Source organism: Myotis lucifugus, unplaced genomic scaffold (assembly GCF_000147115.1).
Source record: "Myotis lucifugus unplaced genomic scaffold, Myoluc2.0 scaffold_0, whole genome shotgun sequence".
In the NCBI taxonomy this organism is placed as follows: domain Eukaryota; kingdom Metazoa; phylum Chordata; class Mammalia; order Chiroptera; family Vespertilionidae; genus Myotis; species Myotis lucifugus.
In genome coordinates this window covers 32,881,370-32,906,848 of record NW_005871048.1, presented here as the reverse complement: position 1 = coordinate 32,906,848, position 25,479 = coordinate 32,881,370, and the positions used below count along the sequence as shown (strand labels likewise).

The following is a 25,479-nucleotide window of genomic DNA, read 5'->3' as shown; positions in this document are numbered from 1 at the left end:
ATGAAAGAAGTAAGGAAAATATTATTTTTACCCTTTGTCTTAAAATTGTCCCCACACTTGAATAAAATTTGGCTAGTAACAAAAGCCTAAGTTTAAATTCATGTACCCCTAGAAATATAAAGTACATCCATTTCTTAATTGACTTCCACTATATAGAGTTGCTGTGTCTGAGAAGTCTAAACCAATATCAATTTTGCTTCTTTAGGGTTAACTTTAGGGTTAATTTTTGTTTCTCCTAGGGGTTTTGTAATTTTTTCTATACCCATATTTTATTAGAATTTGTCTGGCTAGGTCTTATTTTTTGTTCATTGAGTTGGTATTCATTAATTTATTTCAATATCATGACTCATTTGTTATTACCTCCAATTTTTCTATTCTCCCCAGAACTACAAAACTAGTCCTATGTTGACTTTCATAAGTTGATTCTTCCTGTTTATTAAACATGTCTCATATTTCTCAGTTTATTATATTTTGATCTAAGTTTTGGAAGATTTCTCTGACTTTATTTTCCTTTTGTATTAAAAAAAATTCTTCCAGTCATATTTTTCATCTCTGTGAACTTTTTGCAAAGTGACATATTTTTATGTATATTATGTTTTCTTTATATTTGCAATTTAGATGATTTAAAAAAATCTCTCTGTTCCATGAATCATACTTGCTTCCTCTCGTATCAGTTATTCTATGTGTTCATAGATCTTCTGTATTGTACTGGTGACTTCAAATGCCTTATGATCCTTGATTGGCTACTTACATGAGTGAAAAACTAGATTAATTAATATACTTAACCACTGTGGTCTCGCCAGTCTTTTTATAAGTTTATCTTCACCAACAGTCTTCTCTCCTGCATGGAAGGGCTGACTATAGACCTTGGCGACTACCTCCATCTTGAAAAATAAAAATTTTGTTCAGCTATGCCTACTGCCACATTAGGAAACCAAGCTCTGTCCAAGGAAACCGCTGAAACTTTTAGATAGTCTTCCAGTTTCAGCCTTGAAAATCATACTTTGTAGGTAGGAGGATAGTGAAGGAAAGAGTTATACAACTGGTATTGCTGTTGTAGCAAGTTCTTAACTAACTACGTGATCTAATTTCTGTCAGCTCATGACTCCCAGCTTGGACTCTTCACCAGGAGAAGAACGGCCCTACCTCCATTCAGACTTTTCCAGCTCAGGGATATAGACTCTTGGTCCCTTCTCTATCACCATAATTCTTTCCCCTGTTCTTTCATCCAGAAACGTCAAAAATCACCTTGGGCTCATAGTCCCTTCTCACTATTTTTAGAGTGTTAAAAACATATTCTTTTTTTCTTTATTTAAGTTTCACTGTAACTTTAATGAGATTTAAGAATAAAGGTATGATAAATCTGTATGTTCAGTGTGCCATCTTGAAAGGCTAAACTTAAATTATATATAATATAAAATTAGGTGAAAACGTGGGAAAAGAAGTAGACTATCCATTAAGGCATTTTTTTCCCCTCCAAATTTAACTGAAATCTTTACTCTTTACTCCAAGATTATTAATGAAGAAGCTCTGAAGCGCTGGGAAATCTGCCACAGCCCCTTGGCTTACATGGCTCTCTGCGAAACGAGGCTCATTTCTTCTGACTGGTCGGTAAAGTTACTGGAGAGCATATTCCCTGGGAGAGCATTAAGCTCAGTCCTAGAGACTGTTAGGAAAGCTTCTGGAGAAGTTATTCTTTTTAAAAATTCTAGCATCCACTAGATAAAACCTTTCTCCAGCCTATATTCATTGAGACATCAGACCAGAGTACCTTCATCACAGGTCACAGAGACAGAAAGAGAAAAGGAGAAAAAGTTAAACAAAGTTGGGCTTTCTCCTTCCTTACTGCCATCATTATCAAAATGTTTATGCCAGCCATGAGACATGATCAAAAACTTTTCACTTTAAGTCTCCTTGGAAAAAGAATAGCAGATTCTTAATAATGATCTCAGAATAGTTCTTTAACCATTACTGATTCTACTAAAGAGCTGAAGAGTATGCCGAACCGGTTTGGCTCAGTGGATAGAGCGTCGGCCTGCGGACTGAGGGGTCCCAGGTTCGATTCCGGTCAAGGGCATGTACCTTGGTTGCGGGCACATCCCCAGTGGGGGGCGTGCAGGAGGCAGCTGATCGATCTCTCTCATCGATGTTTCTAACTCTCTATCCCTCTCCCTTCTTCTCTGTAAAAAATCAATAAAATATATTATAAAAAAAAAGAGCTGAAGAGTATTTGACAAGAATGTCTAAATAAACCTTTGTGGGTTTTTTTTTCTTTAAATGACATAGATTTACTCATATTAATAATTTGGAAACAGTTTTATATACATTCCAGATGTGAAGCAATAAATAACATTCAAACAGCTATTAAGATCAAGATAAAGAAGGGGTCTATGGGTGATGAGATGCTCAAACTCTTCAAAAATATATACAACCCACACAAACACACATGGTTTATTTTCAATTTTAAATTTTCATGGGAAAATTTGCTTTTCTATTAAAAGTTATTATAAAGATGTGTAATACATTAAAAATAATAGCATAGCCCCCGCATACAAAGCTAAATGCATAAGTACCTAAATGAATAAATATTCAGAAATGTTAATTAAAATAAGACAATACTACCGACTTGGAATATTGCATATATTGCTGACAAATAAAAATGGATGTTTCAAAAATTTTCTAGACCATGATAGCTAGAATATATTACTGAACAAAAGAAGTCTTGCTATAATGAAGCAGGATGCTGAATATAATTAAAGTATTACAATAGCATTTAGACAAAATTGTTAGGCACAACAAGCTTCATTACATTGAGGAAAGACTTTTTAAAATGCATTTGAAAAACCAGATGTCCTAGTAAGTAAAAGCAAAAATAAATTGAAATCTGACTGGTTTATAAATCTATCAATTATATTGGACAGAGTCAAGTAATATTTTTGCATTCTCATTTCTCTACTTTTATAGAGCAATTCATAAAAATAGGTAACCTTAGGGCTTTCCCAATTTTCCATCGTAACTCTGAAAGTGAACACTACTCTAATATTTAGAAGGATAGTATCTGCACTGGAGGAAATTAAAGTGAATACCAGGAAAATAATTTATCCAAGTCCCACTAGCAAAACACAAAAAAATTCAACTGCATTCCTACATATCTAAATATGTCATCTTTTTCTCTGTGAGATGCCCAGAATTATGCTACAAAATAGAATACCTGGGAGATAAAAGAGCACTCAGAACATCAACATAGGAACACATCGATCACTAAAACATAATTTTAAAATGCTTCCAGCATATTCAAAACACATACATTTCATAGTTGTGTAGTGCACAGTACTACCTTATTATAAAGTAAGTTTTGCATCTATTTGCTATTTATTCCCTAATCACATGGTAAAGTAGGATAGTTAAAAGTGAAGAAACACATAAATATAAAAACATTTGGTTTTATGTCCAGAAACCTTTCATCCTAAAATGTGTAGGAAAACTATTACTTTGGAAAAGAGTATTTGTGATAAATTCTCCATTTTTCTGTAACAGGGTGTTTACCTTAATTTTTGCAACCTTCAGGTCAAGGAACTCAATTATGTCATTCTATGCTTTTGTGCTTCAGTTTAATTTCAGTATATAGAGTATTGATCTAATAATCATACTCTACTCCCCCAAATATCTACAGTCATTTTCCCCAAAAACTCATTTATTACAAAACATATCAAAACAGCCCCTCTGGTGCCTATAACAAGGGAACAAACAACAATAAAAAGAAACAATGAACATTTTTATTATATTTTAATAATATTCCAGTTGCCTGTACATGCACAGCCAAGTGGAAACATTTTAGCCACAGGCATCTCCAGAGAGCCACTGCCCGCCACTCTGCAATACAAATTGATGGGCAAAAACTTCCATTAACAAAAGTAGTTAAAAGGCAACTACTATCCAATGTAAATGAACAGTGCATTTATGAGTAAACTCATCTTACATCACAGTATGAAAGCCAAGGTGCAGACATTGTCACAAGTATCTCTCCTGGAGATGCATACATCCTTCTTATTGAGGTTTCATATTGTTTCAATAATCATAAGTAGATGACAATTTATAGGTAAAAAGTGGTGCCTTTGGGTTAGCTAAAAGCAGAGAAAATGGGTTAACATTCATTTTTTGGTTGCTCTTACAAGTTCAAGCTTACATGGGTTATGTTATAAGTATATTTCTCCTTTCAAAACATTTCAATATTGTCTAGTCCTTTCTAACCATGATCTCAAAACTCTTCATCCTCTATCTCTATTCATAAAATTTAAAAAGTGGTATGAACATCCAATATATGTATAGTTAAGTGTTTTTTTTTTGGGGGGGGTGTTTTTTAATCCTCACCTGAGGTTATTTTTTCCCTTTGACTTTTAGAGAGAGTGGAAGGGAGGGAGGAGGGGGAGAGAGAGAGAGAGAGAGAGAGAGAGAGAGAGAGAGAGAGAGAGAGAGAGATGTGAGAGAGACACATCAATTAGTTCCTCCCATTTGTGCCCCAACCGGGAATGGGGAACCTGCATGGGCCTTGGAAGTAAGTGGGATACCATTTGGACAGAGTATTCTCGGGTTCTGAGCACCATGAGCATGGTCTACTTATAGATCTGCCTCCATGTGGGCACGCTCCTCATTCCCACTGACTTCTTGCCCCTTCGAGAGGGTGAATGCAAGAGCGAGGCCAGAGCCAAGGCTCTAATGTGAGAGACACAGGGCAGGGGACCCTCCTGGCAGTGTCCAAGGAAACAGCCGGGCAGGGAGTTGGGGTCCTAGCTTCCTTCTCGCTCCAGTGCATCCTCTGCTTCCTAACCGTACTTGGACTTTTCATTATCAGAGTAAATGAGATGAAAGTGTTCACTGATGTTCAGAATGAAATGTGGCACTGGTGACCCCTGGAGGTGGTGCATGTGCAACTGTGGGCTCAGTCCCTCTTGGGACAATTTTGTCTTTTTTTTAAGACACTTCATCACTGGAATTCTCTGCCTCCAGCTGCCGCCTCTGATAGGTCACTATACTCTGCCCCCTGGTTCCTGTGAACCACCACTCTGGCAGGTCAGGGAACTTCTCTAGGCTTTCCTCTTAGTCTTCATCCCCCATTTCTTCTTCTTTTTTTTTGAAAATATATTTTAATTGATTTCAGAGAGGAAGGGAGAGGGAGAGAGAGATAGAAACATTAATGATGAGAGAGAATCATTGATCAGCTGTCCTGACCGGGAATTGAACCGTGACCTTCTGGTTCATAGGTTGATGATCAACCATTGAGCTATGCCGGCCTCCATCCCTCTTAAGATAACACAGATGCTTGACTTTGGGTCATATCTGACCCCTAGGAAATACCACACACGTTCCTTCTCTGCCATCTTCTCTAAGCACAGTCTTTTCCTCAGACACTTCCCTGCCTGCTCTGTATCAGGAGGGGGCAGATTCAGTCACAGCCTCATGTCTTTGGACCCCCCCACACAGGTGTTAAATCACCAGTTTGCATGTAATTGAAAATAAAAAGTCACTGCAAATCACAAAAAGAAAGAGAGTGTTTTGTTTCTTCCTGATCTCCTATAGTCTCTTTTTCCTTTCTATTGAGACTTAATATCAATCATGTTTTTTTAAAATAAACTATTTGGTGGGGTGAGGGAGCGGGGGAGGAGGGGCAGATGAAGAGCGTCTGCTTTTAAAATCCACAAAGGCTCTTGAGTTTTGCACTTGAGAACACTTTAAGAGTAAAAGTTGGGCAAAATTTTTGAACCACAAAGAATGGCTCTACTTTCAAATGATAAAACCGAATCATGTCCAAAGTCTCTGCAAAGGAAAAAATGACCAGGAGGTTCATTTTAAATATATTCTCTGAACCATTTCAGAAAGACAGGCCATAAACTACAGCAGAAAGAGAGCTGGCAATAAATATTTTTCTTCAATTCAATTGCTCTGAAGGGGAAAGAAAAAGACTCTGTTCTCTGATAAAAATGTCATTTTGAGTAAATGTCATTACTGGACTATACTCAAAGATAAACTGAAATAAGTTATTTTACCTATGACTTTGAAATATCAATTAAAAAATAAGCTCATTAAGAGTTAAACTATCCCCAAGGAAATAAGGCAATTTCAAGTTTGTTTAGTTTTTGATATATAAGATCATTAACACAATAATACACTAAATACCTTAGATTACTTTATTAATTAAAAAAGTAATTGATAGTCCAGGAACTTAACTAAATAGGCTTAAAAGATTAACCAGTGTATCTAGAGATAACAATAAGCCATCCTGAGTCAATCAACCCAGTATATAATTTAGGGTAATGTTGGTAGCAACATATTAACATGGACATTGTTATCTTTTAGAGAAAATGCAAATGGTAAGTTTCACACAAACACATAAAAAAAGAGAATATCCACACATGTATATTTGCAGATAGACAATGAATTTAATCCTAAACGAAAACACAGAAAATGATTCTAAAAGATGCTAGCCATATTGTCACCTAAGTGATGCCATCTAAATGGACTCCATTGCTTAATTTATTCAAAATGGTGACTCAGCCCTGACCAGTTTGGCTCAGTGGATAGAGCATCAACCTGTGGACTGAAGGGTCCCAGGTTCGATTCCGATCAAGGGCATGTACCTTGGTTGTGGGCACATCCTCAGTGCAGGGTGTGCAGGAGGCAGCTGATCAATGTTTCTCTCTCATCGATGTTTCTAACTCTCTATCCCTCTCCCTTCCTCTCTGTAAAAAATCAATAAAAATATATTTTTTAAAAAATGATGACTCACACATAGCTCCATGGAAATCTGGAGTGATTGCCTGCGTCTGAAAAAGGCTGCCTGGGACCTCTGGAGCTGACATAGGGATTTATGTTTACTGCTGTGCATGCTGCACTGTGCTTTGCTGTTCTCATTACATATGCAGAGCCAATTGGGGAGAATTTGGAATAATTATTTATTTTTAATGTATATCCTGCTTATTCCACAAAGTTGTTACACAGCTTGCAGTAAAATCCCTGCATTTTAAGATAGTTGAGAATAAAAATAGATGATCCAAAACCATATAGCAGAGTAGGAGCAATAGGAACCTACAATAGAATACTGGATTTGAACATTAAGGTTTTCTATGTCAGGCAAGCAAAGTAGCTTTTATAGTTCTCAGTACATGATAATATTGGAGCCTCTTTGTACCTCAGAAAAGAGAAGGTTTTCTTACACTCTAACTACTGAGCACACTGGCCAGGGCTAGTTTAGTGTTTTTATCTCTCCCTCCCTTTCCTGTCCTCTCTGAAGTCAATAAAAATATATTTTTTAAAAAGTGTTTTTAAGTTACATACAATTATTTCTAAATGAATATATACAGGGTGGGGCAAAAGTATGCTTTTAGTCATGAGTACACAAAATAGAGTTTATTCTTGTATTATTATTATTTATTAACTACAGCCCTGGTGCACAAAATCCGTGCAAGAGTAGGCCTTCCTTCTCCAGGCCGGGACCTGGGCTTCCCTCTCAGCCCCATCTTTATCCAGAAGGTCATCCAGAAGGATGTCCAGTCTAATTAGCATATTATGCTTTTATTATTATAGATTATTATAGATTATTGTATTGTTTTCCATATAAACAGCTGTAAGCCTACTTTTGCCCTACCCTGTATTATAATGTAAAGAAAATTTTTTTTAATGAGAAAAAGTTACAATAAGCATTTTTAAAGCATATTCTTAATTGTGATGGCTGGCTTCAGTAATATCTCAAAACAGTCTGGGTGAGTTCATCAATAATAATGATGGATATAAAAATATGTCATCACCATGTTGATCAATTCAAACTGTGAGCCAAAGTCTGTTAGATATTATGTGCTTCCTTGGATTTATATGAAATGTATAAAACATACTGATAATATAATAAATTCATTCAACAAATATTTATTATGCACTCACTATGTGACAAGTACATTGCTAGATATCCTATATAATCCTATATAATAAAAGGATAACCCAGGAACTGAAACCTTGTTTACTTGGCCTGTGTTAGCCTTTGAGTTTGACTTGCTTGATGTAAAGCAACTACACACTGACACAGTTCTGGGAAGGTCACATACTCAGAGCTGTCTGATCTGAATCACCTTCCACTGTGTTTACCTCTCATGTCTCAGGACCCAATTCTCCCACAAGGGTAACTCCTGTGCTGCAGTCTTTTCCAAGAGCTGTTGGCTCCTGCCTTTCAATGTTGCTCTTTTATAAAAAAAAATGTTTGTATTGATTTCAGAGAGAGGAAGGGAGAGGGAGAGATTTATAGATACATCAATAATGAGAGAGAATCATCAATTGGCTGCCTTCTACACACCCCTTTCTGAGGATCGAGCCTGCAATCTGGGCACGTGCCCTGACCAAGAATTGAACGTTGACCTCCTGGTTCATGGGTGGACACTTAACCACGGACACACCGGTGGGGCCCAATATTGCTCTTGAAGGATCCACAGCCTAGGCTGGGTGAATGTAGCTCACAAAGAACCTCAGTCCACTTTAGAGTGATGCACTACGGAGGCACACAGGTAGGAAAGGCAGCAGACAATGGGCCAGGCTGGGAAGAAGGTCTATATAGAAAAGCAACTTTAAGAAAAACAGTGTGCTGACTGGAAAACACAAATAATGGCACAGAGCCTAGTAGGAAAAGTGGGAAGCGGCTTTCTAGATAATCTTGATGCAAAGCATTGCTCATCACTCCTTTATCCCTCAGACGAAGAAGCCACCACAGGCGGTGCAACATTAAACATAAGCACTATTTCTGGAGAGAATTGTAAGTGCTGAATCAATGCTTGCAAACAGGAGGCAGGGGTGGACCTTCCTCCTTATGTGTATTTGCATTAAAACATATATCTGTGCAGAAAAAGATCCCTGAAGATTAAATCCCTGAATTATCCATAGCCTCCTACATACTGACCATTCATTTGACAATAATTCCCTCGCCTCTCGCTTCTCTACCTGACTTTGTTTTCATATGTTCTCTCTCCTTTGCCTCAAGATTAAACTCTCCATCTGAGCTGATGGTGTCACTCCCACTCCCCTGTCTTCCAGATAATTGAGTTAAATGATATGAAACAAGTTTTAAAATGAACTACAATTATTTATCTAGCTTTCTTTATAAACTGTAGGGCTCCCCAGAGCCTTCAAAAGCTAATGAACACTGACAGTCTCCAAAAGGAAGAAAAAATGTAGTGTTCTTAAACTTATTTGGCCATAGGACTCCTGTTAGATGAAGCAATTATTTTATCTACATTAATTTCATAAGCTATTGAAGGCATATATCCTTTCCTAGAGGCTTTTTGTTCATTTGTTTTTGTCTTTTGCAGAGCGCAACATCATGGAAGATAAGGTTTCCGTAAATGACACATTAATGGGGTAATTGGTTAACCATGGTTGAGTTGTTCACTTATTTATTTAACAAATATTTATCAAGCACCTACTCTGAGCTTTTTAGGCATAGAAAATAGAGCAAAACCTAAACAAATCAAGTCCTTGCTCTTAGAAAGCTTACTTTCTTGAGGAAAGAATAACAACAAAAAATAAATATATGGCAGATGATTAAAATAATAAAAGAGAGAGGAATGAAGAGTAAAGAGAGGGTGGAGTAAGGGTTTACAGAATGACATTTTATTTGAGGAAGTTGGAGAAGGGCGCTCTGGAGAATCGTCGCTTGTTCAAAGATCTAACGAAAAGAATGAGTGAGTGGGCCTGTGGTTATCCAGGAGAGAGAGGCCAGGCAAGTGAACATAGAGGCGGAAGCCCCGAGTGGAGGTGGTCTTGGCAAGTTTGAGAACAGTGTGACCAGAGCAGGATCAGCAGGATGGAGCAGGGTGGGGGACAATGTCAGAGATGCCAGAACAGAATGTGTCAGGCTCTTTCAATCACTATAAAACATGGGACTCTCCTCCAAGTGAAGTGGGAAACCATGGAGGGTTTTGCACACAGAATGACCTAATATCTGCTGTATTTGAAGAGGATTATTCTGGCTGTTGTCTTTAAAATAGACTAAGGACAAGTGTAAAGACAGCACAATCATTACGAGTATGTCATAGTGGATAATGGTGCCTTAGGGAAGAAGTGGAGGCTAAGAGGTGATCAGAATCCAGATAAGTGTTTAAGTAATCACAGAGCATACAGAAGACAATGAATATAGATGACTCTTCTATGGAGGTTTATTGAAAAGCAGACAGTTAGAATAATAGTCTCTCTTCTTCTCTCTCCCCTTCCCTCATCTCTTCTCCCCTCTCACTACACCTATTGAGAAGGTGTACATTCTTAATTTACAAAACTTTGCTTTTTAAGACAGCTAGTGTACCATCTTTTCTGCTGCAAAATTAGCTCAGATAAAATGAGTATTTATTTTTGTACCAATTTTTTCTACCATGATTAAAGAAAAAATATTTAGAAAACCAATCATAGAAATAATAATGATAGTTTATGATGTACAGAACTTCTAATTATACATAACACTACATACATTAAGTTGCTGGTCATCATCGACCTGAATCTAAAAGCAGGCAAAGAGCCCAGTTATTTCTATTTTACACATGAGAACACCAAGGCTTAGCATAATCGTTAGTTCAAGTTCATAAGACTTGTTAATAGCACAGAAGGACTTAAAATTTGAGTCTCTTCTACATTTCTGAACTAAACCCACTTCATGCCTTAATTTTCCAAGTAAACTATACTCATTTTATTTAGAAACTGAAGCAATTTCTTTATTTACCACTAAAAGAGTCTTTTTCAATGTTCAGGTGGAAGAATTCTCTTAGAAATGTTCTAGTTTAAGATATATCGAATAAAATTATTAAGAACTCCAAAATATTTAAGAATAATTTGTTTCCAAAGGATATTGCCTTAAATTTCTTAAACTTATAGGTTATGGCATGATTGCAAAATCAATTAGGAATAGTGAGAGCAAAGTCAATCAAGTTACATTTTAAAAGCTGCTATTAGTAAATATCTACTCAATGCAATTGAAATTTCCAGATATCCAATTAAAATGTAAATGATGGTCTCTTTTTCATTATCATTATTGTATTTTAGTATGTAATTATATTAGGTTGATTTACATATCCTTCTATTATAATGTTTTCTTTAAAACATTCTGTATTTTACTATTAAGACTCAGCCAATGTGAAAGATAAAGCAATAGAATATATCTAAAGGCATCCAATCTTATGGGACATTTAAAAATATCAAAATTTGAAAATTCAGTATCTTAAATAACATCATATATATTTAAGTTATTGATATATATGTATATGTGGGCAAATTACATATTTTTCTTTAAAATTCAAGATGCTATTCTAACAACACTATTAAAAGCAGGAAACAAAAGTCAATAATAAGGCATACTGGAAATTATAATAATATATGTATTGCCCACGAATATGACATGAGGTAAAAAAAATTATAATGTTACTGAAATTCATTAACAAAAACCAAATATTTATGGTCCCAGTATAATTCACTTCAAACTATTTTACAATCTGAACATTGTTCAGCTTCTTCCAAGTCCTCATGACCACCTCAGTCCAACCTACCACTATCTCCCAGCTAGTCTCAGGCGTTCTATTCTTAACCCTAACAGAGCCTATTCTTCACCAGTGGCCAGTTATCCTCCAAACAGTTAATTCATGTACTGTCAGGCCTCTAAAGGTGCCCTTCCACAATTACAACAAACACGAAGTCCTCTCTATTGCTTATGAAGCCCTACATCTTCTGTTCCTTGACTACTGCTCAGGTCTCCTCTTCACCCCTCTCCTCAACATTCTCTATTCTCCAAGCATATCCGTCTTAGGACTCTAAGTTTGCTACTCCATCTGGTTACCTGCCTGGCCCTCTCACTTCATTCATGTCTCTGCTCAAAGGTCACATGGCAGGAGAGGACTTCAGTGGCCATGCTCTAAAATGGCACTCAAATAACTCTGCTCCATAGTCCCTATCCTTATCCTGTATAATAAAAGGGTAATATGCAAATTGACCCTCATGGCAGAATGACCAGAACGACCACTCCACCAGTCACTATGAGGTGCACTGACCACCTCTCAGTCCCTTTCCCCAGCCGGCAGGCTCTGATCCCCCGATGGTGAATGGGGAACCGGGAGTGAGTGACGGGGGAACGCGAGTGGCACCAGGCCAAGGCCCCTGCCCCACCAGTTGCTCCACACACAGAGGGCGACCCATGGCGGGGGCGGGGCCGGCTGACCCCTCGGTCTCTTCTCCCAGCCATCAGGCTCCAATCGCCTGATGGTGAATGAGGAACCAGGGGTGGGTGGCAGCGGGGGGCGGGGCCAGCGGCAGGCAGCCTGGGAAGATGGCCCTGATCGCAGGCCAGGCCTAGGGACCGTACCCGCACACGAATTTCATGCACCAGGCCTCTAGTAATATATATTAGTACTTGATATTATGCAATACTAAGTTATATTTTTAAATCCAACTTTCTATTGAGATAATTTTAGATTCATGTACACTTGTAAAAAAAATAACACAGAAGCATGCCATGCACACTTTACCCAGTTCCTCTAATTAGTTACCATTTTGCAAAATTCTGATATAAAGCGTAACTAAAATATTGATATTAACAAATCAATCTTATTCATATTTCTCTAGTTTTACTTATGCTTATTTGTGTGACTGTAATGCTATATAACTTTATCACATCTGTAGGTTTGTGTAGGAACTGAATAGTTCCAACTAGGATACCTCATGTTGTCCTTTATAAACACACTCACCTCTGTCTCCTTACTCTCCAACACTTGGAACCCACTAATCTGTCCTCCATTTCTAAAATTTTGTCATTTCAACTATGTTTTATAATTGGAGTTATCTAGTAAATATCCTCTTAGGATTAGCCTTTTTTACTCAGCTTAATTTTCCTGGAGACAGTTCCTTCCTTTTCATCGCTGAGCAGTGAGTATTCCACTAAACACACACACACACACACACACACACACACACACACACACACACACACACCACTGTTTATTCACCTGTTGAAGGACACCAGGGTCCATTCCAGTTTGGGGGTATTACCAATAAAACTGCCATGAACATCCATATACAGATTTTTGTGTGAACTTGAGTTTTCACTTCTCTGGGATAAATGCCCAAGAGTGCAACTGCTGGGCTGTATAGTAAATAAGCTTGTCATAGTTTTTATTATCCCTTTTCCCTCTTGGAATGGAAGTCCTATGATACCAAGGACTTGGTTACTTTGGTTTAGTGTTATGTCCCAATGTCCAGAAGAGTGCTTAGCACAGAGTCAGGTGTAAGCATATGCCTGTTGGATGACTACACCTCAGAGACGTATAGAGATGCATTCCCATGTGCACACGTGCTACTGCTTTTCTAACTGAGTGTGGTGAAATGAGTCTGCTGAAACTCTCCATGGTAGAGACATGGCACCTGTCCCCCAACCTGCCTGAGGTGTCAGTTTGAGCCCTGAATGAAAGGGCAGTTAGGGCAGGAAGCAGAAAGGCTGAGCAGTAAAAGGATGTGTGAGTCTCTAGGACAGAGGTGACACGCGAACTCATTTTTTTGGTTGATTTTTCTTTGTTAAATGGCATTTAAATATATAAAATAAATATCAAAAATATAAGTCTTTGTTTTACTATGGTTGCAAATATCAAAAAATTTCTATATGTGACACGACACCAGAGTTAAGTTAGGGTTTTTCAAAATGCTGACATGCCAAGCTCAAAAGGTTCGCCATCACTGCTCTAGGAAAAGCCACACAACTTTCAATCCCAAGAAACACAATACAACCCACTCTCATTACACTGGCTCAGATTGCCCTGATATTCCTCAGATCATGTGCATCTCAGTTGCCTGGTGGCCACCAGCAGAAGACAGAGTAGCCTGCCCCTGAGCTGTATTTTCAAGATGGGATCAATAGCAGAGCCAGGGAGTTTGTATTCATTCCTAAGCACTTGTGGCAACCTAGTAATAATAAGTAAGCTCTCACAAAGTATGTGTTTCATGTGTGAAAAAAATAATTTATTTCCTGACAGGACTTGGAGGACTTCAGGGGAGAATGAGGTTCTACATGGGCAAATGGTATGAAAATGGCAGCTAACAGCAACAGGAATTTGGAAATCAATTTTAACTTCACCACAAGCTGGGAGGCCTAGGAAATTTGGATTACACGCAACCATTTTTTACAGATCTGTATTTGTGGTACCAACTCTATTATTGGAGAGATCCTTTACAAAATCCTAGGTGAATCAGTTCTATTAGTATAAATATAGCAGTTCTGTTAGTATAAATACACCACCTTCATGAGTATAACTTTCTGGCAAAATTTGTATAACATATTTCTGTTCAGAGTTTATGTTTTACTGACAATCAGATTTCTTTCAATAAGTAACAGGGGGAAAAGATTGTCCAGCTGTTATATAAATAGCAATTTTAAAATATTTTGAGTTTGTGACTATCTGAGAATTTCGTTGCAAATATCACAACATCTGCATTTGAATGGTGTCTCTGTGTAAGCATCCATTCCATACACCTGCCAGGAGGGTGCTCTTTGTGAGACTCCCGCAAAGGATGAAAACCGCCAAATAAAAATGCCTTGAAATTCTAAGGGATAATATATTTTAAGGACAGTAAGTTAGTATGTTCCTCTGGCCTGATTCTTTCAACCATTTAACGGTTCTTGCTGTAAGATAATTTGCATTATAAGAAGCAAAGACTGAATGAAAATAAAATTCAATAAGTTTGCATGATTATACATTTAGTCTGGGATTCCATGTGTGTAGCCTAAGCTTGGTTTCTCTTTGAGTATTTCTCTGCTTATCTCCCTTTAAGGCATAGTAATTCCTCACAGCATGGTTCTAGAACACTGACTCCCACCCTTGGCTGCACATTAGAATCATCTGGGGAAGTTTTAAAGCTCCTAATGCCTAGACCATACACCAGAACTATTGAATAAGAATCTCTGGGGTGGGAGCTAGGCATCAGTATTTTTCATTGGTCCCCAGGTGACTCTAATGTGCAGCCAAGGCTGAGAACCAGTGTTCTAGAATCATTGGTGTCAGGTTCACTAGGGTACTTGTTAGTAGTCAGAACTGGGTCCAAATTTAATTTATTAAATTGGAATATCTATGAATGAGCAAGAGAAATCTGAATATTTATCTGCACTGCCAGATGGTTTATATGTACACCAAGTTTAAGAACATCTGCCTTATAGAGCCAGGGGGCTAACATTTACCTGCAAAAACAACAGTGAACAGGACAATTTGAAATCTCAGTCCACAGTCAGAAAAATCTTTGGGGGTTGGAGATGAGTCTATTTTGAAAGTTTTCTTAGAGGTCTTTATATTTAACCCATGTAAGTTATATAGTTTACAAGTGTCAGTTGTAACTCCAAGTAATTCCATGCAGTTTTGAAGTTAATACTTTATTAGGGCAGTTTTGAAATTTATACTTTATTAGGGCAAATTCATCCTCTAGTGAAAAAGCGAAAATAAAGAGGCCATCAAGCCAAAATTAGAAAGAGTAATTTAAAAAAATAATAAATAATTACCTATTAGAATGAAGCATGTTAAGATAGGAATTCTTACAGAAAAGCATAAAGCTACAAATGGAGCTTCCTATTATTTTTATCTAAAAAAACTACAATTAAAATTATTTCAAAGTAAGGGAAATATTAAGGACCAATAAGAAGCACCAATAAATTAAGAAATATTAGTCCATTAGGCATAGGGAAGCAGGGCAAAGGATTATTAAATCCAATTTTCATAAGCATGTTATTTCCAGAACATAACACAATGTGAGGTTCTCAGGGTTTGGTGAATTGAATTAAATTGAATTTTTTATGAGAAAACTGAAGCTCAGAACCATTAAGTGTTAACTGACTTTCCATCAAAACCCAGGTCTAATCCAGAATTATTGCCCTTACAGCATGCTTCCTCCAGTATAATTTGGAAATGAAAGGTCATTCTTTAAGCCAGTTGTCCTCAGCTTGGTGCATGTAAGGATCATATAGATGCTTTTAACTTGTGCCTGGCCAGCCGCTCCCTACATTAACTATATCCGGGATACTGACCAAAGATATTGACTCAATAAGGCTGAGGTGGGACCAGATTCTGTATGTTTAACAAGCACCACCTAACAAATAAAACATGCAATTGCCAAATATGTAATTGATCCAACTAGCAGTGCTCTTTAAAACAGCAAATCTCATTGGCTAACTCTGAGAAAAGTGAAATAGGTAAGGTACAAGAATAAAATGACTCAGTAAGTATTTGTTAAATGTATAAATCAATTAATCAATAGTATACCATTAAGACCAAATGGTCTTACAATAGTTATTATAATATACAAAGAGGAAAATTTTAGGTTAGATGTTCTTCTGGCCAACTTTCTCAGTGGGAAAGGGGACTAGAGAGCATATTATCTTGAGCTAATCTGATAAAATGGGCCACTTCTGTAGCAGTCCCCTTTTCTTTCTGGGCTTGGTGGACACCTGGAACAGCTCCTCTTCCTCAAAGTATAGGAACCAAGAAAATGTGCTCTTAAAAGGAATCCAAGGCTGCCGAGCTGTGTAGGTAGGGAAGAATGCTCAGAATGCCTTCCTTGGTAAGACGGGCAAAGAGTTCTGGGAATAAAGAAATGGTCCCTCCCTAAGGCATTAGATTTGTTACTGGCAACAAATATAATACTATTACTCTTAGCCATATTATATTTGGCTCCCAACAGAAAACTGATTGCTTAGGAATGCCTTTCAAAAGTCTAAACTCTAGACAACTTTGGTGTTTAATTCATTCTGTAATTTACATTTTATAATTACACCCACCCACATACACACACGTCTATATACGTATACATACTACATGTTTCATATTATTGTATGGCATTTTAAGAACATGTATAATTTGGTAATTCTATATAAAACAATTATTACTCATTATTAGTCTAATAAAGTTATAACCTCATGCTATTCTCATTACCACAAAAAAGTATATGTAATGGCTAAAATCCAAAACACTGACAAAAACATGCTATTGAGAATACAGGACAACAGGAACTCTCATTTACCTCTGATAAGTATGCAAAATGACACAGCCACTATGGAAGGCAGTTTAAAGTTTCTTATTAAAATAGATGTACTCTTACCAATTGATCCAGCAGTAACACTCCCAGATATTTATTCAGATGAGTGGAAAATAGGTCTAAAAAAATTCTGCACCTGAATGTTTGTAGCAACTTTATTCATAAATTCCCCAAATGAAAGCAACACAATGTTCTTCAAATAGGTGAATAAATAAACAAACTGTGGTGCACCCATAAAATGAAATATTATGCAGCAGTTTTTTTAAAGCTACCAGGTCATAAAAAGACACGGAAGAACCTTAAATGCCACTGCTAAGTGAAAAAGTTAGTCTGAAAAGTCTACACACTATATGATTCCAACTACATACAATAGTATTCCAACTATGTGACATTCTAGAAAAGGAAAACTATAGAAATAGTAAAAAAAAAAAAATCAGTGGTTGCCCAGGCGGTGGGGTGGGAGAAGGGATGAATAGGTGGAGCATTAAGGTCAGTGAAACTATTCTGTATGAAGCTAGGGTGGATACATGATATTATGTATTTTTTTAAAAAACTAAATAACTCTATAATATAAACAGTGAACCAAAATATAAACCAAAATATTGAGTAATAATGTATTAACATTATTTTATCAATTATAAAAAATATAGCATATCAATACAAGATGTTAATAATAGGGGAAACTATGTAGGAGGAGAGATATATAATAATGCTCTGTTCAATATTTCCATAAACCAAAAACCGTTCTAAAAACTAATATTTACTATTTTTTAAAAGAATATATAGGTAATATTAATGCTGGTACCAAAGCCTTTTTTCCTAATTTGCAACATATTGACAAATTAATCAGTAAAGTATACGTATTGACTATGTATTTGTCATGTCTGTATCATGAAACATAAATTTTTTTAACTACTTAGCAATATTACCAAAGATATTTAATTCACATCCTGTCATATAGAACTAAATTAAATAGTTCCCCCATATGTAAATGTCTGAAGAATTTTTAAAATTCTTTTCTCAAAAGGAATGTCATATTCTAGTGGTATATCTCTCATTTTCATTGATTTTCAATAAAGTTTTGATTTGCAAAAGCCACACTAAATATTTTGCCTATAATTACTATTCTGTAACTGAATGTAAAGTTGCTACTTTAATTTATGAGATGATTACTTTTAGCTACTGAGAGCCTTGGGCAGTATTTCTCAAACTTCAATATGCTTGGGTGTCGACTGGGGATCATTCTAGTTGGTTTAAGGTGGCACCTGACAATGTGCACTTCTAACAAGTTTCCAGGCATTGCTAATGCATAACCACACATTGAGTATCAAGGTTTTAGAACATATCTGGGCCATAAAACTATTACCACTGGGGGAAAAAACCCAAATGCCTACCAGTTCTTGCAAAGCATTAAAAGAGCTGCTTTGGTTTTCTCCTACCTGGAAAAGCTCTCGGGGCTCCCAGGACTTTTAAATTCTTTCAATTTAATCTATAAAGAGGAAGGCTTGACAACCTTTATACAGTAAGCAAGCTACCCATTTAGTCATAATACTCTCCTAGCTGGTGTGAAACAAAGATAATCTATTTCTAGTTCAATTCCTCAACTTCTATGTCTTCAATTGCAGAAAGGCCAAGTGATTGGCCTGAGGTCACTTATCCAATAACTGTAAAGGTCAGGTGTCAAATCCAGGTCTCTGATTCCAAAACCAGTTCTTTCCCTCCATTCTCTGTTGCTTCTAATAGTGATGCACTTCAGAGAATAGGGATCAACTTGTTTACACCACAAAATCCCAGTTCTGAATTGAATAGTAAAGCCTAGGGCTTTCCATTGAAATTCCTAACATGAGTTTACAGTTGGTGGGAGATCAGCTGCTGTCGGGGGTTTCTTTGTGCTTCACAATAAGCCTTGAAATTCAACATTTTATGTGGATTAATGAGCTTATTTGAGGATAGTGTAATCTATGAGAGAAAGATGTGGATATTCTACTGTAGAGCAGTGGTTCTCAACCTTCCTAATGCCGCGACCCTTTAATACAGTTCCTCATGTTGTGGTGACCCCCAACCATAAAATTATTTTCATTGCTACTTCATAACTGTAATTTTGCTACTGTTATGAATTATAATGTAAATATCTGATATGCAGGATGTATTTTCATTGTTACAAATTGAACATAATTAAAGCATAGTGATTAATCACAAAAACAATATGTAGTTATATGTGTTTTCCGATGGTCTTAGGCGATCCCTGTGAAAGGGTCATTTGACCCCCAAAGGGTCGAGCCCACAGGTTGAGAACCGCAGCTATATAGAATGGGGACAACAATGATTTGTTCTATTTCTCCAAACATGATGGTTCTTTTTTTTTTTTTAAATACATTTTATTGATTTTTTTTACAGAGAGGAAGGGAGAGAGATAGATAGTTAGAAACATCGATGGGAGAGAAACATCGATCAGCTGCCTCCTGCACATCTCCCACTGGGGATGTGCCCGCAACCCAGGTACATGCCCTTGACCGGAATCGAACCTGGGACCTTTCAGTCCGCAGGCCGATGCTCTATCCACTGAGCCAAACCGGTTTTGGCCATGATGGTTCTTTTGAAAGGGCTCACGTCCAGCCAATGTGTGGGAGTCAGAGGCAGGTGGACCCCGCCCCACCTGTGTATGTCACCCATGATGATTGGATGTCTCCAATGGGACTTCTAGGCTATTAGAGATAACTGAAACTAAAACATTTCTTCACAATATGAAGAAAACAGCCCAGAGGCGTGAGAAGAGTTTTGTGTTGTTGTACAGATATTAATTAGAACTTAGATTTGGAGTTTCCCAACCTCTGGTTTAAGGGCTAGCCCCAAATTCTCATTGACATCAGCAGTAGTTTAGGGTGAAGTAGCTCATAAATATGAAATTTTTACATGACATTAGGATCTACACGTGAATTCCAGACACTGCCTTTTTAAGGATTCCTAACAGTAAGAATCTGCCTCTGTACTTTTACCCTCTCTCTCTCCTGAGGCCCTGCAGCACAGAAAAGAGGAAGTTGGGCGGGTATGACCTCTGTGTGCAATTCCTGCCTCTGAGCACTGTTCTAATTCCAAGGGAGGGATCTTCTGTAAGTGTGTGTGCCGTACATATGCAGGCAGCTCTGAATTAAGGAGCTCAAGGTGGGTAGCCTGACCGTCTCCTTCTGGGCACTGCTCTGACATACCTTGTAGTTTTGTTAATAAGTGAGTTAGGGATATTCTCTTCATGGGATTGAGTAAATATCAACTGAATGAAGGGCGACCAGGATTCTGGGCTCCCAGCTCTGTCTCTCTGGGGAAGTGTTGAGGGATTCATGTGTGGAGGCTGAGCAATGATGCCACCACAGGGGAGAATCAGCCTCAGCAAGTCGGGACCCAGGCTGAGAAACACAGTAGCTCTCAGTTCCTCTTCGGTGACCTGAGCTCAGAGACAATTACAAATGCCGGTTGTAAGGAGCACAAATGCCCCTTGTCCTCTCACGGGCTTCACAGCAATTCCACAAGCTCCCAGGGATGGCAAGTCCCCAGAAAAGTATAAAATGCCCCCAAAGTCTCAGAGCCAGGAGACACACTATATTTTTTACTGGTGGTTGGAAATCTGGCTCCGACTGACACACCCACCTTGGGCTTAGGCATTCCTAACACCAAGGTCTTAATGACCACTATTCAGGCTCCTGTCTCCACGAGTCCCGCCATGTGTCATGAATCCCCCTGTTCTCCTCCCTCTGACCAACATCTTATCCCCCATCACGACTCGGCTCACAGGCCGCAGCCCCTGTGAGAGCCTCCCTGACAGGCCAGTGTGGCCGCCCTGCTTGCTGAACCCCTGCAGCAGTTAAGGGCCCACCTGGCTCATTTGGCATTTATGTTGAGCTTTACTTCTGAGAAGAAATCATCACAAGTGGATATATTTTGTTTAACTTCCCAGGATAAATAAGAATGGGGATAAAGGAGAAAAGTGCAAATACCACACTTGTTGAACTTTCAAAGATTTTCATGCAAAAATGCCAACATGTTAAGAAGGAGGAAACTGGCTTATAGATAGAGCAGGGGGAGGGAGGGTGTTTTATTTTCTGGGTATCATCTCTGAAGCTAGTCTACAAAATTATATCTGGAAATCTTGAAGAATGTAGCTTCATGACAAGTATAGAAGAAAGAGACAGGTATCCGTTTAATAGAAAGAGCTACATTTTGCATGTGTGGCTGAACAATAATGAAAAGGGCAACAAAAGACTGACAGTCCCCATGCCACAGAGAGGACAGAACACAGTCTAGGAGTCCTTGCCTGGGGAGGTGGTGTATTCAGTGTGCAAGAAGCAGCGTTAGCCAACTGCCAGGGCTCTTTGCAGCTCAGAGATCCTATTATTCCACTCCAAACAAAAATGATAATGACTTGTATACTTTGCAATCAATAACAATAAAAGCACAATGACCATGGATAACTTACTGTGCTGACAATGAATCCCATTAAATCCTCGGGGACATTTACAAACATAGCCTATGAAAGTGTCCCCGCGATACGCTTCACTTATTTCACAGGTTCCTCCATTATGGCATGGATTAGGAATGCAGGGACCTGAAAGACAGAAAAAAAATATTGCTGCATGATGCATATGCTCTAAAGTAGACATTAGGTCAACATTTTACGGTTAACCGTTTTATAGAGAAGTGTTTTGAATATTAATGGTATAGCAAAATATATGAGTTATGTGGGCTATGAGGATCAATGGGCTTGTATCCTGGTTGAACCACTTCCTAGCCCTGTGGTCTTGAAGGATTTATTTAACCTCTCTTAGCCTCAATATCACTTTCTATTAAATGTCAATACTAATAGAATCTACCTCAAAGAGTAATGATACAGATTTTTTAAAAACAGAGCAGTGTCTGACACACATACTAAGCATGCAAAAAATTAGCACTAAGTGTAGGTTTTAAGGTCTCAGAATTGTAACATACCTTTTGCATGTTTACAAACTAATACTGGATGGCAATTCCTGCAGCTATTCAGGCAGCTCTGTACCCTGCTGGTGAGAGAATAAACCTGCAAATTGACGGTAACCATATAGGCCAAGTGATGTGGATATCGCTGGCTGCAATATTTTATAGACTCTGTATTGAGAGTTGGTGGTGGGGCATACTTCTGGAGAATCATAAGTTTTGCCAATCCATAAGAAGTAGCTCAACAAAAGTTGCAAATATAGAGAAAGGGTAATAGTCAATTATAAGCGTTGAGAAAGTGACTTCACTAGAGTGACTGGTTCCTGTGAGGCCAATATGCTGTGGTGTTCAGGCTCTCTTGGAGAGAACCATGCCGGCACTGTGGGCTGTAGAGCTGGGCCAGTCTACCCAGACCTGGAACTCCCCTAATGCACCTTCTTTATTCCGGGTGCTCCTTTGGTATGGATGAGGTTTTCTCAAATGTCATGCCAAACTAAGGGTTTTTCTATACAATCTGCCTTCCTTCCTTTTCACCCTTTGGAGGTGACAGGCTCCTCCTTACTTCTGCTTCCTCTCCCCTTTTGTTCATCACAACCATCTCCCAACAAATCTTTGGCACCTTTAATTGTGTCTCATAGTTGGCTTTTTAGAAGATGCAAATTGACTCAGGGAAGATTCCAGAATGGAGATTCTGAAGAAGGGAAGAGACAAGTTGAAGAAAGAAAAAGCTTATCCTGGGTGATGAAGAAACGCCAAGGGAAACAGTATACTTTAATTTTGTTTATTGTTTGTTTTAATTGGAGAGAGTAAAATGCCTGTATAAGTGAAAGAGAAATCACTGAAGAGGAAGTTAAGATGTATGTATCAGAAAAAGAAAGCAGGAGTAACCAAGTGTCTGATTATGTGTGAAGTGTGAATTCCAGAGTCCTGGAGGCTATTAGTCAAGAAAAAGAGCAAATAGTTTCAGAACAGACTAGAGTGAAGGCAAAAGGGTTTGGCACAAGAATAGTGATAACTTGAGACAACCGGTGGGAGCTTCAATAGGCAAGGCTGTTGGAAGTGTGCAATAGTGAATGGTACTCAAGCAAGGGTCAAAGCCACTTAAGGACTTACGGAGAGAAAGGGAAAGTCACCGTCATCACTTTGAGCAGTGGGACAGGACGTCAGCAACAGGAACCACTCAGGGGCTGGGCAAGGTCGTCTTGCATTGAGGCAAGACTTTCTAACTCTACTTCTTTCTCCAGCAGCTGTCTTTGACACTTGGTGTTTTTCAGTTTAAAATTTTGTGAAATTTAGTGGTTGAAGGACCAAATAAAGATATGCATGACATAGGAAACAATGTGGCAACTCTATAGTGGCTGGATCTTTACTTCTTGATAGGGCTGGCTTTACAGAGTGAAAAGAAATCAATGTATCTGTGATCTTTCTCCAGATTTCTCGATACCAATACATTTTCTTAAGTGGGCAGTTGTGCGCAGTGAAGTACATGTCAATTGAACAAACCAACGCCAGCCCATGAGGAAATGCATTGCCAATGATTGAGACAGGAGGAAGGTGCATGACCAATCATCATTTTGTGGCAATTTGAATCGTTTTCTTCTATTACTAAGAGATGCCAATCATGCTTCAGAACATATCTCTCCTCTTCTTTCTCAGTTTCTAGTTGTTTTGTCCTTTCAAATGAATTAACATTTGATGATGACTTATAATTTACAAATTATTTTCGCATAAATCATCTCACTGATTCCGCACAGTAACTTGATGAGATAGTTGTCATTACCATTCTCTTTTACATTCTTAAAAAGTGAAGGTCAGAAAGATTAGATAATGTATCTCAAATAAACACCTATAAGTGATACATTTAAGTTGCAAACTAAGAATGTGTGATTCTAAAAGAGACCCTTCCTTAGAGAATCAACTAATTAGGGAAAAGAGAATAAAAATGTTATTAGCGTTTTGATTCACCATTTCACTTCAAAATAAAAAAAATAGATGATGTAGACCTATTTTATTAACTGGAAACATAACTGCTAAACTAAAAATAAATCTAAATAATTATAGTCAAAGAATTACATACTTTCAAACAAATAAGGAGCCTCGGAGATACCTACGCCCATCTTTCCATTTTGCCAATGAGAAAACAAAGCCTAATCAGCATTCAGTGATTTCCCTCCCCCCAAAAAGAGCAGTTGATACGAGGAAAATTGGGTTTAAGGAATTGAATCTCAGAGGGAAAAAGTTATTAAAACCAAAAATGATTAAGCTATTCCTGACCCCTCAAGAGAGTGATGCAATTTATATGAGAAAGAAAATAAATATTTTCCATGTTCCCTTCCACAGAGTTGGTGGGATGAGAGAAGGATTAAAAAAAAAACCCACAAACGCCACCACCCTCTCAAAAAACAACAAAAGAACTAATAAGGCTCTGCCAGTTCTTGGGAACAGTTAAAGCTGTGACTCCAAGGCAGGTGGCTGATGGAAGTCACTTTGAAGAAGGGCAAATATGATCCTGGGATGGATGATACTCTTTTCTCAAGCCTGCTGCATCTGTGGAGAAGTAGAACGTAGCTAGAAGCTGGGGATAAGTTAGGGGGCCTGTGCAATAAAGGGGAGAGCATAGGGGTGGATGGGGAAGCCCAGGAGAGGAGACCCCGCAGGCAGAGCTGGAAGGAGACTTCAGGAAGAGAGGGGGTCAAACTGTGATGCCTACAATTCAAGTTGACATGGGTTTGCACAGCTCTTCTGTGAACTCTCTCTGCTGGAGTACCCAGATATGCACTCACATCTGCTAGACACAGACCTGTGTGTGGTGTTTGGGGAAACCAAGGGGGAGGGCTGAGCTATTCCTCTGGCTCATCCTGGCAGAAGGGAATAAGTGTTACAGTATATGATGCCAAGGGAGTCAAGAATTCATTGTGTACAGGAGCCTCCAGACAGAGCTGACAGAGGTGTTTAAAGTCCTAGACCCTCTAGATATTTCCTGAGGGCAGAGGTGAAGCCTGCCCAGCAATCTGGGCACTGCCTCTGGGATCCCCAAAAAACATGAACTAGAGAGTTGGAGCTCATTTTATTTACACACAAAAGACATCATGATTTCAGCTGACAGCTGGGTCTCAGAAAAAGATTACCTATTACAGAGGTTGTGACTACTGTATTTCTCCTATCCCAAGAAATTCAGTGATTTTCATTAAAGGGTGAGGGAGAGGGAAGGCAAATGGGAAAAGGATTTAATGTCTGGAGTGCCTTGTATGCTAGGCAACATGAAAGATACATTATATATATATATAATATTATAATGTAATATAATATATAAAAATATATATATTTGTTTTAGAGAAAAAAAACAGCCTGCCAGGAGGTTAAGTAACATGTCTAACTAGAAAATCCAAGTTTTAACACAATCCGCCTGACTGCAAATCTACATCCTTTCCAATTAAGCCACAC

General features: G+C 38.1%; 1 protein-coding gene across 2 annotated transcripts in view; it reads right to left on the bottom strand.

Moving 5' to 3' along the window:
• The window catches only part of EDIL3 (EGF like repeats and discoidin domains 3), a 396,406-nt gene that overhangs the window by 183,815 nt on the left and 187,112 nt on the right, over positions 1 to 25,479 (bottom strand). For both annotated transcript variants that reach the window (XM_006081235.3, XM_023750152.1), the window contains one exon: positions 21,545 to 21,673. In XM_006081235.3, the coding sequence (XP_006081297.1) occupies positions 21,545 to 21,673 (129 nt within the window). The remainder of the gene's footprint in view (positions 1 to 21,544; positions 21,674 to 25,479) is intronic.